This window comes from Lepidothrix coronata, unplaced genomic scaffold, assembly GCF_001604755.1.
Source record: "Lepidothrix coronata isolate B3197 unplaced genomic scaffold, Lepidothrix_coronata-1.0 Scaffold45, whole genome shotgun sequence".
Classification (NCBI taxonomy): domain Eukaryota; kingdom Metazoa; phylum Chordata; class Aves; order Passeriformes; family Pipridae; genus Lepidothrix; species Lepidothrix coronata.
Window position 1 is genome coordinate 4,045,544 of NW_016690225.1, and position 16,384 is coordinate 4,061,927.

General features: G+C 35.7%; 1 protein-coding gene across 1 annotated transcript in view; it reads left to right on the forward strand.

The window, feature by feature from the left end:
• MCPH1 (microcephalin 1) overlaps positions 1–16,175 on the forward strand; it is a 119,726-nt gene extending 103,551 nt beyond the window's left edge. The window contains 3 exon segments of the mRNA XM_017814560.1: positions 14,276–14,464; positions 14,466–14,514; positions 16,120–16,175. Coding sequence (XP_017670049.1) covers positions 14,276–14,464; positions 14,466–14,514; positions 16,120–16,175 — 294 coding nt within the window.
• Positions 16,176–16,384: the final 209 nt, after the last annotated feature.

Sequence of the window (16,384 nt, forward strand, 5' to 3'; positions counted from 1 at the left end):
TTTGTCTAGAAAAAAAGCCTGAGCAGCTGGCTAGGATTTTAACTGAATATACTGGAGAACTTACCTTTAGTTTATAAGAAAAAGAAGCAGTGCTTTCCACAAAGATACAATGTGCACATGAACACCTGTTAGCAACAGTTACTTTAGTTACTCAAAATGACATTTGTCTGACTAATTATAACTCCTATTATAATGTTATTTTAAGGTTGAACTTCTGCCTTGGTAAATCAGCACTTCCATTTGTATGATTAAATGAATTTAGGAAAGAAACCACATACATTGTCAAATTGTATTGTACCTAACCAGACAATTATATTATGTTGTGTTTGCAGGTCTGGTGTTTAATTTTTCATGGGAATTGTTCTTTCTCATGGTAATTGCAAATGAAGTAGACAGAAGTCTTTCATACGGAATCTAAACGTTAACAAAAACTGAAAACTAAGGAAAGAGGACATTGTAAAGGATTCTTATTGCTCTTATCTTGTAAATCATGTTGAGGAAAACATAGGAATATTTCCATTAAAAAAAAAATCCAATTATATGTCAGAGAATAGTGTATTACAAGTATTCTAAAAATATTTTTGAATCACTTCACAAGGTTGTATTACATTTGCGTGGCATTAGAGTAATTGATTATTACCTTCAATAGCTTTCATGAGACACTATTAGTGGAAATGCTGTTATCCATGTTTCATCTCAGAGAACTGCATTCCATAATTAAGTGCACTTAAAAAGCCAAATTAAACTGAATGAACAAAGTAACCAGTAAGGATGTTCTCTTGAACATTCATTCTTACCATGATGAATGATGCTTGTTTTTCTCTTCTCTTTAATTAGAATGTTTCTACATTTGCCAAAGAAAATGTTGGAATGTGGACAAAAACTGAAATTATAGGAACGGAGTTTGATGTAATAGCTTATTTGTAAAGGAAACACAACTTGTTTGGTATTTTATTGAAACAGGAAGTTCAGAACCTCAGTACACACAAGCACAACAAATTCTCAGGTGCTAGTTGAGTCATCTGTTGTTGGAAGTAGCCTCATAGAAGGTTTCCCCTTGATTTAGTTTTAATCTTCAATTAACAAAGGGAAGGAAATTACAAACAGATTTAGTTTTAGATTATGTGCAAAGCTTTCTGTTGCTTTTTAGCTGTCACCCTGATGTGCATGCTTTGTGACTATATCATGCTGGCACTACCGGAGTGTGTCTGAGTGAATATATTCAGCTTTTAATGAGCAGAAGAAACCTGATGTGTTAATTTCATTTATGAAATAATATAAAACTTACTTACTCAAAGTACTCTTATTTTTCCTTCTTCTAGTCATCTCATACCTGATTTCAGCTTTACTGCAAACTGGAAAAGTAATCAGCTGTGATAAGGTTGTAATTGATAAAACTACTGTTTTTAGTATGGGATTATTTAATGTTTAATTGTCATATTTGTTTGTAATAAGAGGTCTGTTATATAGCAGAACAGAGCGTGATGATACCATGTAGTTTTGTTTAACTGTGAAATCTTTAAAAAACAGTTTGGAGTTTATGTGAATATCTTCTCTTGCACAACTTAGCTTTTCCCTTCCTTCAAAGTCTGCATGACACTGGCCATCTTTGATTGAGAAGGATTTTACTGAATTCCCTCCAAATCCCATCATTACTGTTCCTCTATTTAGCCCCAGGAGTATTCCAGTGTTGTGCAGTAAGTTCTTTCCTCCATCAACAGTCTGAGCAATGATGGCTTTATAGCTCTCCCAGTACCAGTCCATAGCATAAGGACAAATGCATTAGCACTTTAACCAATAATGCAATTTTGAGAAAAAATTCCACGGATAGCATTAAAATTATCTTGTTAGCGCCTCAATTTAAAGTTAATAGAATTTTAAAATAAAAACAGGCATGAGTGCACAGAGTGTGCATTTTTAAACTTTTGCCCTTACACAGGGATAGCTGTATTAGGTTCTTTTTCCTCATTCTCTGTGTATATACTTTAGTATAGTATGTGTGCAAGCAACAGTACCTTCTGTTACATCATGGTGGTTTACATTGTTATAGGACTCAAGCTGTATTCCTGATACACTCACCTTATTTCTACTGATTTTAGTGGGAATTCTGGACAGAGCCAGATATGGTAAATATTTATTTACATACTTTTACTAGAAAACTAATTTGCAGGAGAGGAGTTACTGAGCATTTGTATTTTATCTAAGCTATCCAGATGTTTGACTAGAAAATAACTAGTAATCTTGCTTGTAGATCATGACTGTTTCTGTGCTTCAGAGTATTTATCTTGCATTTAAGCTCAAATCCCAGTTGCTCATATTTTATGTACAGTATCGGCTTAGTATCCTTTGGTTTTCAAATTGCAACTGCTTGCTTATGCAAGGATAACCTCTTGAAAAGGATTTTTGCTTTCACTAAAGTTAAAGCACTTCAGGAAAAATCCAGACAGACTAGAAAGTAGTTGCCTCTCTGTCCTGCACCATTCTTAGATGAAGAATGGTAGGAATACAGGAAAGGAACTAAGAAAGGAGGACAGGGTCAGCAGCTTGACCCTACAAACTTTGCCCAGCTAGCATAAGAAGTCACTGAAAGTCCACTACCATAATAAGTCTGCCTATTTCTCTGTATTTAACTGTATCATAGCTGGTAGGCTCAAATTTAAAACAAAACCAAATTCCATAAGGAATTTACAAGAATACTTCTTTTTTTAAAAATAGTTTTTTAGTAGATCACCATTACATTTTCAGTAAACAGAACTGGAATTTTTTGTGAATTGATTTTGCATTGCCACTTCAGATTTTAACTTCAATAGCTTCACCTGTAGAGTCATTCTTTTATTTTATCTTCATTAAAATAGTTTCTGCAAGATCACATGCAAATATAAAATAAGTCAAATTAATATTGTTTCATCATTTCTGTCACTAAAAAGAGCTAAACTAGAAATAAGTGATAAAAAAGTAAAAAAGGTATTACATGTTGAAATCCCAAACGCATTTAAAATCCTAATCAGGAATACAATTCTATTCTAAATAAGACATGTTCCAAATTTCTTCTTACTCACAGCAACAACTGAGATATCAAAATGAAGAAAGTGGTGTTCTCCAACAAACTTTTCTTGAGTACTGGTAATTTTAAAACATAATTGACAAAAAGCACCTGGTCAAATATTTAAACACCTGGGTTTTTTTTGTTGTGTATGCGCTGGCAATTCCACTTGCTACTCCTAGTGCTGAAGGATTAAATGACTTTGCTTTCCATGCTTCCTATGGGATCTTTTCTTCCAGTTTGTGATATAGATTAAGTGAAGAAGAGATGTTATGATGCATAAAGAAGTACTCCTGCCAAGAAATACTGCTCAGGGAAGTTGTAGAGCAGAGTTGATCATGTCAGCAGTTCTTTCTGGAGTTTCTGAAAGCAACTCCAACCAGGTCTAGTCTTGCAGTTGGCAGCATTCCACAGCAGTGACATCCAGTTTTGTGATGCCAGGTAATTTATTTTTGTAATTCTCAGACATTTTTAAAGACTTTTCTCTGTTGAATATTGAATTTCAACTGAACCTTTAGTTCATATTTTAAAAACCAAGTGTTTCCTGCTAATTATAAGTGTAGTGCATGTGTTTCCCTGTAAGTAGGGAGGTTTGCGTGGAACTTCTGAATGCAGCTCTCCGGGTTTCTGCTGTGCTTCATCATTGCCATGCATCTCTTTTAAACAATTGAAGAAAAAACAGTTTTTAATTATACATGACTTTTTCATTAATATGTGGTCTGTTATGTTGTAATATATTGGGTGCTGAACAGAAACATTTTATGTTTTTGTTGATGAGGGAATACTTTAGGCTGCCCTACTTAGTTTTTCCTCTGCTGATACAAAAAAAAAAATTAAAATAAGAAAGCAACTTTAAAAAAACCTAATATGCTGATGCCTGATTTTTTTAAAGAGAAGTCCTTTTTATTTGTCTCATTGCAGCATATCAAAAAAAAAGATTGAGAAAAGTCAAGCCTAAAAAATTTGAAGGAAAACTAACTCACTGTGTTCAAGCTTTGACATATTTCATAAAGCTGTTGAAAACCAAACCATGAAAGCCAGATTTATGAGCTTTTTTAAAGTTATTTGTAGATTCCCAAGACAATTGTGTTCCCATCACTTACTGTAGCCTTTAAAACTCAAATGACACTTAAAAATATTCATGTTTGGCACACACTGAGTTACTGCTGAGTGTTGCAGTGGCACACAGCTAAAACAAGAGTAGAGAGAATAATGTATTCTGCCTTCACTTAAAACATTTCAATCTGTTGAGGCACAGCAAGAGGACTCACATTTTCATATTTTAAAGATAAAACTAGGAATTATTTTTAATGTTAAGATTACTTTTATTGTGGGTTAATACAACTGTTTGGGAAACGAGCCTTTTGGGAGCATCTGTGTAACCCTTCACATTTGCCAGGCTTTTCTTTTCAACAAGATCACTCACTTTGTTATTACTGGAACAGAAAACTCTTTTATTTATCAAAGCATTATTCATCTGCACATTGCCAGGTATAGCAAATCTGTTGACAGCATTGGATTTATCATTTACTGTTAAAGGCAAATGGAAGGATTCCCCACTTCCCTAAGCCAGCAAAACAAATGTCATTCTTGAAACTCACTGAACAATATCCTGTGTTGATTAAAAAAGAAAGCTGGACAGTCCAAAATGATTCAATATTTGAAAAGTCTAAGGTGGTTGAAATGAGCTTAGAATTTTTTTAAATGCAAATACTAGGCTTCCACATCTCATGTCTTCATTATTTGTAGTATTTAACCATGGGGAGTATCAAGTTGTTTTCCATGAACTGCAGTGTGTTATTAGCTCATGGAATTTCTGTTTCAGTGTGGTCTTTCATCACTGAAATATAGTTATCTGGAAATGTATTCTTTCAGTCTGTGAAAATGCAGATGTGTTTACTCCCATATGATTAAACATTGCTATTTACTTCATTAATACTTCATTCCTTAAGCTACTCTGCCGAAATTAATAACCTATTCCTAGATTACATACTGGTCTCATGCAATAGCTATTAGTCTGCCTAAACAAAAAAACCAAAACAAAACAATAGACAATTTGCCTTATGTGGGTTGGGAGAGTTCAATAAGCCTCAAGGATACTTTATGTAAAATATGGGTAAATGGTTGCAAGATGAGGGAATAAATGCCAAGATGCAAGTAATCTTCCTCCTTCCTGTTACCATATGAGAATGAACTATGAGATACCAATACAGGCAACTTATAAAATTGGCTACATTTAGTTGAGATCATTTGAGTGCAGGTAATAATTCCATTTGAAAGAAGGGTCCCATACCTACGTCACTAGCCCACTACCTCTGCCATAAGTGACTCTATGCTCACTTGTGCCCCTGTCTATAAGTCAGTAACACAGGCAAATGGAAAGGGATCTGCAGAGCATGAGCTGGTGCCAAGAGCACCATGCACACAACACATACTTGGGGCTCTGGGCTCATTCCAGCCTGCTCCCCTGAACTGATCACATCTTTTAGTGTATTTCATCCAAACAGAGTACAGTCTATGCTCCAATGGCTGCTCCACAGTGGGAACCAAAAGTACACCCAATGGGAATGACCAAGAGATTAGTTTCAAAATTGCACTAAACTAGACCAGTAAGAATGTAAGTAGCATTTTGCCAAAGGTCTTGTGAGGATATATCCAGCAAGAATAGATCTTTGTCAGCTGTGAGGAAAAACATGTCCATGTATATATTACATACCTTTTAAAGTTATGGCTGCTTGTCTAAAGCAAATTATTTGGAGGATGAGATTGTCTTGGTTTGCATGTTGTCTCAACTGCTTTTGTTCAACTGTCAGATGAGTTACCAGAATAAACTTTCTGTTCTTGCTTTACTTCCTTTGTGGGTTTGAGACATATTATCTTGCATGCATTTAAAAACTGAATTAGTGGGAGAGTCCTATCGATAATGCTAGATATAAAACAGTAGATTCTATGTGGCTTACTTAGATCTGCTGCACAGACGATTCATATGTGCTCATGGGAGCTCTTTGTCATTCCTGTAATGAGGCCACCACCAGCACACGTAGGAACCACTGGCATATCCCATCCCATGAACTATCCCATCCATATTCTGCATTTTTTGTCTAGGATTTTGCTAAGCTACCAGGCTGGAAAATTTGATTAATCATGACCTAAAGTAGTAGAACTAGAGATTGAAACTGCAAGTTCTTTAACTACTTAACTGTCTTCATCTCACCTCATGAGTTTTCTCATTCTCACCTTTCTGAATTTCCACATCCCCCCATCGCAGAGAGTGGGGAAGCAAATGGCTGTGTGGTGCCTGGCTGCCACCAGGGCCAAACTATAACAGATTGTAATTAAAATAACCCTGAGAGATAGAAGGAATGATCAGAGATAAGTTTGATGGAGTTCAGTAAGGACAAGTACAAAGGGGGAGAAATAATCACTTGCAGATTCGCAATGCAATATTTCTGCTCAAAGAGCAACTCAGTAGAGGATCCAAACTGATATATGTAACTTCTGTCATACCCAGATAAGGAAGCAGGCATACCAGGATGTGTTAACAGGCATGCTAAGCATAAGAGACATGAATTGTTTGCAGTGTACAGAGAGCAGTGGTGGGGCTTGAGCTGGAATACCATGTCTAGCTTTGGGCACTGCACTTCAGGAAAGATGTGGATCCATTGGCAAGAATCCAGGGGAGAATAACAAAATGATCAGAGGTCTCCAAATATGACCCAGGAGCAAAGACTGAAAGAACTGTGTTTGTTTAGTCTAGAGAAGACTGAGTGGAGACATGATAGCTGTCTTCAAATATTTAAAAGGTTGTTGCAAATAGGAAAAGAAGAAATTGTTCTCCCTGTCCTTTGGCACTAGGACAAGAAATAACGGGCTGAAAATGCAGCAGAGATGATAAGCATTGGACTAGACCGTGTATGGAGGTGGAAGATTTCTGCCTTTGAATTTTACTGGGATTCTTGGGGGCTTGTCACATGTCCTGTATGGACATGTCTCATGGTATGCCAGTGGTGCAGGACTCAGAGTCATATGTGCCACACTCATACTCCACTTATGTGATGCGTGGCACAGTGCTTCTTTACTGATATTCGAGCAACTGGTAATTATATGCAGAATTTTGACATAAGTTTCTGATTGTAATTTGCATTCTCATCACTCTCTGGTAGTCACTTAAGCTCTCTTGAAATAAGATAAAACCAAGGATGGACAAGTTTTGAGGTATTTCTGAAGAAAGGATTTAATTTCTAATCCTGAAAAATACTCCCTTTTTCAGCTAATTTTTAATGAAAGGATTTTTTTTAATTTCAAAAATAATTAGTTTGTGTTGAAAACAAATGCAAATATATTTCTTTCAGTATACTTTTGAAGTTCTAAACAAATAGTTATAGTAAAGTGACCACCTCTTACAATATTATCAGAGTAGTTTTAGATTATATATATGTTGGGAAAAGATTTATTGTTTTACCCTGGTTTGTTTTTATTAATCTATAGTTGATTACGTTGATATTACATAGTATTTAAAAATAGTTCTACCTCTGGAAAACAAGGAAATTAAACTAAAAATAAGTGAATTTGTTATCTTTTTTCCTGCAAAAATTTGCTACGCTGGAAAAAAATGTTCAAACATCTTTCAGTATAGTTTTGAATATCAGCCAAACAGTAGATTTATTTGCCAAACATTTTCATGCACTATTCCCACTGGACTTGGTCTTTCAGAGAATAAATTGGTGAAATTAACTTTTCTTATCAGTCTGTGGGATTTGAGAGAAGCAAAGTTGTCTGCCAAAACGCAGTAGAAAGAAATAATATCAGCTAAATTGTCTGGATTCAAGTGTTCTTCCCTTGGCCCTCGCCTTGGCCAGGAAACACTTACATAAAGGACTATCAGAGGAGGGAAGAAACTGAGTTTTGAAGAACGTTCCAGATAATACAGTCTTGACTGTATGCCATTTCTCCTTCTTTTATTTTCCTTTTTGTTTTTCAAGACCAAACTTCAAAGGTTTCTTTTTTTCTGGACGAAATTTTTCACTCTATCTGCCTTCACTTCTGGCTCCTGGCTCAGGGCACCAGTCGTCTTCTACCACACAAACCTACACTCAGTTTGCCTGTACATAATCTACAGGTGTGTGCACATGCTGGGGTGCTGATGTAGCCTTATCAAGTGTCCAAAAAGTATGTTGTCACTTCTGTCTGAAGGCTTATGCTTCTCTGACTTGACAGAAAGAGAGCTTCTGTTTTAGCCAAAGGATATTGATAACCAATGAGAAAGCATTGTTTCAATAAATAGTCACAAATAAGGATGCAATATTTGCAATTAATTAATGAATGTTGCAAGTTGAGTTTTGCTCTGAGAATAGAAAACATCGCTAGCAATAACAAATGCATGTCACACCAAAGAGTGGAATAAGGTTCTGGGTGCTGTTGAGATGTAGTACGGTAGTACGTCCTGAACAAGTTGGGGTCCTGCGTATGTGTGATGTTCCATGAACTTATCTAAGATTCCTCAAAGCTGAGGAACAACTTGCTGAAGAAAGTTGTTTCCAGCTCTTAGCATGCTCCTTTTATATCAGAGAGCACCAATTTATTTATCTAGTGCAGCATTTCAATGTAATTTTAATGTCTTTAGTGAATACTCTTTCAATTTTGGTATTCTCGATATGTTAAAAAAATCAGCAAACTGCTAAAATAAGAGAAAGCAAACTAAAATGATGAGCTTTTTAAGTAGAAAATGTATGGCACATATTGTTCCTACAAAAATAGAGTAGCTGTTTGCTTAGTTGCTTCTATCCTATTAAACCTGATATTTATAAAGATGAAAAAGAGAGCATTTCTTCTTTGTCCTGCAGCAGTACTGCATTGTTAACACAAACCTCCTTGATCCCTGTAGGGCCCTGCAGATTCTGCAAATTCCTCACTGCAGGACAACTGTACTTTCAAAAGTCTGCACACTGCAATACTCTCCTCTTTATCAGAAGCAGGCTGGTGCTCTACTTGTGTGGATGTGTGTGAGCCCTTGATCTTTACATGTATATGGGATTCCACATATGTGTTTTTCTTTTAAATTTTTACCAAATGATGGACTGTCTGAAAATGCATATCACCATGCAACTGTAATGTTTCCTAATGGAGTTGTAATTTTGATTTCGTTCTTCACAAGGGCTTCATAAAGAATTACAGTAACTGAAAATATAAATATTACTTGGCCAGTAAAATGAACTATACTGAAATCATATGAATATTAAAATCTCAGAGCTTAATATTTCCCCAGTAACACCACTCAACTATATTAAATTGATATGCTATTTTATATGTCTTTTTTTGATAAATTTGAATATTATGAAACCGTAAAGCTTGTGAGTTTTGGTGTTTATCAGTTTTATGGGTTTCTGTCATTTAGTTGCAGACTGATGAACTAATCCATAAGACTTCAACAGTCAGATCACTTTTTTAGTGAAAATGGACGATTTCTCATCAACTTCAAATGAAATAATACTTGGTCTTTGGATAGATATAAACCAAGAAATACAATCTTCTCCCTTCAAACTCTTGTCTGCAATTTTATCTTCTGCTGTTTGCATTTAATAGAATATATTTATTATTTTTGCAAGTAACAGTAACCAAGGCATAATTACAGCTTTCCATAAGTTCAGTAAATGCTATATTAAATGGTCAAATAGTTATGATAAAATAAATCAGAAGTTTATTTTTGTAGATTTATTTATCTCTGGTGAACAATTGAAATTAATAATAAAGATTAATAGTGCATACATTGTGTAATGCATGCACAAATTTTCAGATGTGTAATCATTAAAGATGGCTACACTGTATATATTTTTGAAGGCAATACTTCACATTATCAATTCTAGCCTACAAATACAATTTCTATTAATTTTAATAAGTCATAATCATGTAGCTTTTGTGAAATATTATTATTCTAATACCAATTTAGACTGGAAATTTCTTCAAGTGCTATTTTCTGGAAGTTGGACACTGAAAATTGTGTGCTGTGTATAGGAAATTAGCAGTTTCAATGCTTAAAAATTTCCAGTTACATCCAGGATAATTATTCTCTTACATATTGCATGAATTCAGGTATTTATTCAGCGATAATACCTTTGTGGCACTTGATAGCTATCTCCTGAGCCTCATGAAAAGATCACACCCTTGGACTTTTATGGAGTTTTGTGTTTGTTCTGGCAACTCACCCAGCACAAGATATTTTCATAAAGTTCTAGACAAAACTGCAGAGTTTGGGTTTTTTTATGGTATGTGTTCATTCGGCTTGTGGGGACTGAAAATCAGTCACAGGAGGGAAAAAAGTTGGTGAAATGTTTTCTGTGGGGTTTTTTCTTTACAGGGAAGAAAGGCTTTATTTATTTATCATACATTCTCCTTAAGTTTTACTTCTGTCAACAGTGATTTTTTTTTTCCTTTTTGAAACATACATTTAAACAAACAACTAAATTAATGGTACATTTATGAGAAATGCATGCATGTAAAAGGTGTCTTCCTGCCATTCACCTAGCTAGTGAAAGAATGAGGTTAATGCTTAGAATCTTACCAAAAAGATTAAATAGGTGTTTTTATAATATTTTGGGGTTTTGTCCATCTGCTAAGGAATATAATTGGAAAGGAAAATTGGTGCTGTCTGTTATAATAGGCACTGACAAAACTGTAACCATAACTACTGACTTATAGATACACAATTTGTGGAAATAGTCCCTTTTGGGGTCTGATATTTTCCCAGGCTTGGTCTCTGCTAAGGAATTATTTATTTATTTGTAAAAGTGTACGCGAAATGTGTGTGGTTTCAAAGGGCTGTGAGCACCCCTGGAGTGCTGCAAAGGCTTTGATGTTGTGAAGGCAGCTGAGTCAATTCAGGGGGAAGAGCTTAGCTGTGCCCTCTCATCCCACCGCCAAACCCTGTGTGGTCAGCTGGCTGCCCTTTCAGCAACTGGCCAGAGGTGTTTCTTTCAGGTTAGTGGGCCAGAAAGCAAAGTTAACCTTCCAGACTGCTCTCTGAGCTCTGAACATAAAGGCTGGGATTTTTCCCTCTCTCTGTGGCCTGTGAGTGGACCCGATGTGCTTGAGCAAATCCAAGCACAGCCGGCTGGGAACGTGGTGGTGGTGGTGGTGATCCAAACAAAGGAAACATAAATACGACACTGCATGTTGAAGCTTTCCTTTGGCGGTACCACAAAGATGTCCTGTGTTCTTACTCTGTCCTCCTCTCAAATGCACTGATAATGCACCCAGATGAAATTGTAAAGGCAGTTTAAGAAAACCTTCTCTAAAGCATGTCTGCATTTCACTTCCCTGGGTGCTCGTAGTATGTTCTAAATGTTTAAAAAAAAGAATATAAAATAAAATTTGCGGACATCAGCTGAGGTGAGCTCTGTTGGGTCCTTAAAATTTGGATTTCTTTATTTGATGATTAGCTACATAAACATTTGCTTTAATATTAATTTCATCCAACAGTTGTTTCTATAGGGAGATGTATCATATAAATGAGTTTTCGTTACAGTGGCAGCAAATAAATCTTTTCAGGAAAAATGTCTGAGGAAGTGGGAATACAATTAGCCCTTTTAAATCATTTTCCCTAAAATATGTGAAATAGCAGGTCACAACAATTTATATTTAGTGTCTTCTATCTAACACAAGTCCAATTCCATTCTTAAGTTAAAAGCTTCTCAATCTTAATAATTTTCATCTTTAAAATCTTAGAGTTCCAGGTTGACAAAATCAGTGTGACTTCTGTCGTTTTTAGTTAAATCTGATTTTTTTTTAGACAAACTAGTATTATAGTCTCTTGGTAATTTTCCTTTTTCTATCAATTCCATCTGATTTGTGCCAATAAACAGTTCCAGAGAGCTTGTTATTTTTCACTCTTGTTATTTTGCGCTCTTTAATTAGTTGACCTTGCTTATCACAAGCACTTTAATAGTTTCACAATTGCACAGTTTTTAAATTGATAAAATTTTATGATTGCAGTCCTAGTAATACCAAAATCACACTGCTCTGTACATTGGAGATTGCAGAGTGTTTTATGTTCCTGACCTAGTCCCCTTTTAAGAGAGTGATCATGGCCTCTAAGCGTCACAAGATCCATCAGCAAGTGAATTCTAAATCTGATACTATATATTAAAACAGTACAATTGATAATTTTCTGGTCTTTGTGACATCAAGATGCCCAGCAGACAGGGATTCACAGAAGATCATTCTGCTCAGATGGAAGTAGGCAGTACTCCACTGAGTCCAAAACCAGATCTTCTGCATGTGTGTAAGGCACTGGGTGCCAATTTACAGGAAGGGCCATTGGATAGATTCAATGAGTTTGGGTCCTCCAAAATCTGCAGTATAACTCTTCATTGATACTGTGATCAACAAAATTATTTGGCAACTCTTTGACTTCCATTAGACAGGGATTAGGTGCCATGACATTCATAAGCTTAAGTTCACAGAGGAATAGAAAATAAAAAAATATAGGGTATTTCTTGGATTGTGATTGAGTCTCTTTGGCCTGCTTCAACCATAGCAGTCACTGTCTTTATAACTTACTGAACTCAGAACCCAAAGAATCAACCTAATTTTATTCTCAGTAGGTCAAACAAGGAATTAATGATCAGAAAAAGCTGAATTATTTATTGAGGAAGATCTCAAAATTCAGATGAGGATTGACATGTCCCAGAATAGTAGAGGCCAGTGACACAGAGCCACTTGAGCTACAAAGTCTCGTGTTAGCATGGGCTTCACACTTTGCAGGTGCTTGCTCTAGCTCTAGCTAATTGATCAGAAGTGCTAAGGCAATTCACTTTTATCTGTGAACATGCCATGGAACTGTTTGGCTTTACAAACCCCTGTAAACCAGACTCATTTTGGCTGCCCAGCATATATGTTATCACATTGGCTTCCAAAGAGCCTGTGGTTTCACAGCATGTTTGTGTCAGGATTGGAGTAAGGAATCCACCCAACAGGTAATTTCTTCCACTGTTCCAGTTACACCTTCTCACTGACTACAGTTTCACATTCAGATGTCTCATATAAACCAGACATATGCAAAGTGACCTTTCCTCTATGCTCATGTTGGTCATCTGTATGAAAAATTCCAAGCATTACATAATATGAAACATTTCTTTTTGTTGTCATCTTACTATTAACTCCAGTCTCAGCCCCTGAGACTGGCTCAGTAGGTTAGAGTCTGGTGCTAATAATGCCAAGGTTGTGGGTTCAATCCCTGTGTGGGCCATTCACTGGGGAGTTGGACTTCAAGATCCTTGTGGATCCCTTCCAACTCTGAATATTGTGTGATTCTATAAGTTTTCGAAACTTTGACAAGCGATACAGAATCAGACCTGTTACATATGTTGCTATAGCAGGTCAATGGCAGCCTCGCTCTAAGAAATACAAACTTGCTTTTTTTTAAATTTTGGTATGAAAACTTTATATTGCATACCATGGCATGTACATTTGCTGTATGCACTGCTTTTATGCACATTATGGCTAAAGGAGATGGCTTTAACTGCTGAAGCACTATCCTGCCTGGTATATACAGAGAAGAAAATTTGCCTTATATAGATCAAGCAGGCTTTTATTATAGTGATCAAATGTTACAAGCTGCACAGCATTCATAGAGAACTTTTTTCGTGTTTTGGAGACAAAAGGGTCTACATTAAATGTTTTGTTCTGAGTGCTGGTACATTTGTGTCACTTTATACATCTGAGAGAAAAAACAGTTGGTATCTGTGGAGCACAGGAGGGGAAAAGAGGTCCTAAAGTAGTTTAAGCTCTGAATTAGATCCATTTGTAAAGCTCACCAATATGAACCGATGAGCACTATGTATTATAAAGGCTATCACGGTTTGTATTTGTGCTGCAAGACTATTGCATAATTTATAATATCCTTTAATATTTCTGTGTGATGGCCAGTGCTATAAGCATAAGAATGTAAGACTATGGTGAAAAATAATACTGTCAAGTGCTTTAAGAAGTTTTATACTTAAACTGTCTGACCTGTAATGAAATAGTCTCAAACTCTGATTTTGGAATTGTATCAATCCAGTAGAGCAAATTCTTTGTATATTTTATGCAAGAATTTCTGATACACTTGAAAAAGTAAAGTTCCTACTCATATATTATACTACTTTTTTTCTGAACTAGAGAAACCAAGGATTAGTTTTACTTTGAGCGAAAATGTAACACATTGGTTTATAAATTTTCTTGTTTCCTCAAATACAGATCTGCAGACTTCAGTGTCACCTATCAACAGGAAAATACTAGCAGAATCTTTTTTCAAACCAGCCTGTCATGTTTATACCTCCTACCAGTCAACCACCCTGCAAAAAGCTCATTGAACTTATACAGCTGTCAGGGGGGAAAATACATAAAGCCTCACATCAGGCAAAAATCTTTATAAGAAAAAAACCAAGGAAAGAAGTACCAGGAAATAATATATTTATCATAAACATGTGTATTAGGTAAGACACTAAGTTTCAACTTATGTAAAATATTGCAGAATATGTATTCAAAAATTTATCATAAATAGGTCACTGAATTGAGGTTATAGAGGGAAGAAAATAGAACCAACTGCTACAGCAGTTTCAGGAAAGTTCTCTCCATGGTCAGGACTTTCTCTTACAGCTAAGAGTACTTTCTAAAATGGCATGTATTTCAATTTTAGGTGTAGTAAGAAAGGTCTGTAAGTGGTATAAATTGGCATAGCACTACTGAAATATAGTAACTGGCACCCTGTGATAATCTGTCCTGAATCCTGTACTGCACATCTGAAAGACAATTTTCTGAAGTCTGTATTTCATTTCAAAAAGTTTCTTTTTAAAATCTGCTGTTAAGTTTCTGAGAGTTGTTAGTCTATCGCTTTTCCGACTCATTCACGACACAGTCTGACAGTCTCTTTTTTTCAGACAAGAGTGTTTTTCAAAAAGGGACCTTCTTCATATGAGAAAAAATAAGATCATATAACTTAAAACCTGAAAGAAAATACCACTAAAGAAGAAAGGAAAAGTGATCTATAAGGGAAAAAACACTCATATAAATGTAAATTTTATTTCACGCTTACTTAAGGTATAAGATAAAATTGTGAAGATTGGCGAGAGAGCCATAAGAAGGTGGTGCTGTTTATTGTGCCCTTCTCTGGCTTCAAAGACTTTAAGAGCAAGTGTGGCAAAAGAAAGTGACCAGATGAGGAAACCAGAGGTTTCTGCAGGACTAAAAATAAGAGTAAATTAAGCACAAAAGTTTCCTGTAGTAGTACTCCAGTCATAAATTCCAGGTGGACAAATGTAATGGCCAAAAGTTCCATGTGATTCATGTGGTATGCCCCTCTCTTCTACTGGTTTCATGAAGTTCTGCCTCACCGCAGGTCCAAGATCTCATGAGCTGCCTGCAGCTGGACAGGCCACCTTCAGCTTATCAGTTGACTGAAGGAGTTGCATGTCCATCTGCTAAAGAAAAATTACTCTGAATTCTTTGTGGCCTTTACAAATTTCTCAGTTCACTTTTGCAGTCTGATGGTGCCTTTTCTAATTGCTATATCCCACTCACAAGACACGGTTATACAAGATCCAGCAATGGGTTTTAAATGATGAATCATCAAAGCTCAGAAAAAAGAAGCATTTCTGTATGATGCTTTAAAGGAATGATACAGGCCTTTGAAGGTCTGCCCCTTCCTCAGCATCTGTGTACACAATAGGATGAACAATGTCACCTATAAATTGCTGTCTTAATCAAATAAATCAGATCTCAAGTTTTTTCTAATCTTTGACACTTCACTGTTGCAATCCAGTTGGTTTGTGGCTATCTGCTTTCTGCTGTTAATACCAGCTGCCAAGTGATTCACTTAAGGTTGACCAGAATAAAAAGCGTATAGGTTTTTAAAACTTAATAAATGGTAAGTGCTTGCACTATTATCATTTCACTGTTTGCGTTCGTTTTCTCTTGCTGGGTTCTCAGCCCCACCAAACTGTTTTATAACAGAAATTGCTCTGAAGTACGTGATTGCTTTATCCTCTGTTTCTTTTCATTTTATCTTAAATAATCCTACTTTTTTTTAAAATTTATCTTAGATTCAATCACTCAGTATACAATATGTCCCAAGTAAAACCACATTTTTCAGCTGTGAGCTAACTCAAGAGCTTCCATATGGTTGTAAGCAAACACGCCTAGTTTGGATTCAATGAAAAAATAAGCTATGAAAAAAATTTCTACGAAAATGCAAGTTACATATTCATAAATTCAGGAGAATTGTTTCTACATTTTTAATACTTGTACAAGAGTTCATCTTGTGAAATCTTTAGTTTTTGAAATAAAGTACTTCCATAATAAAAGTCA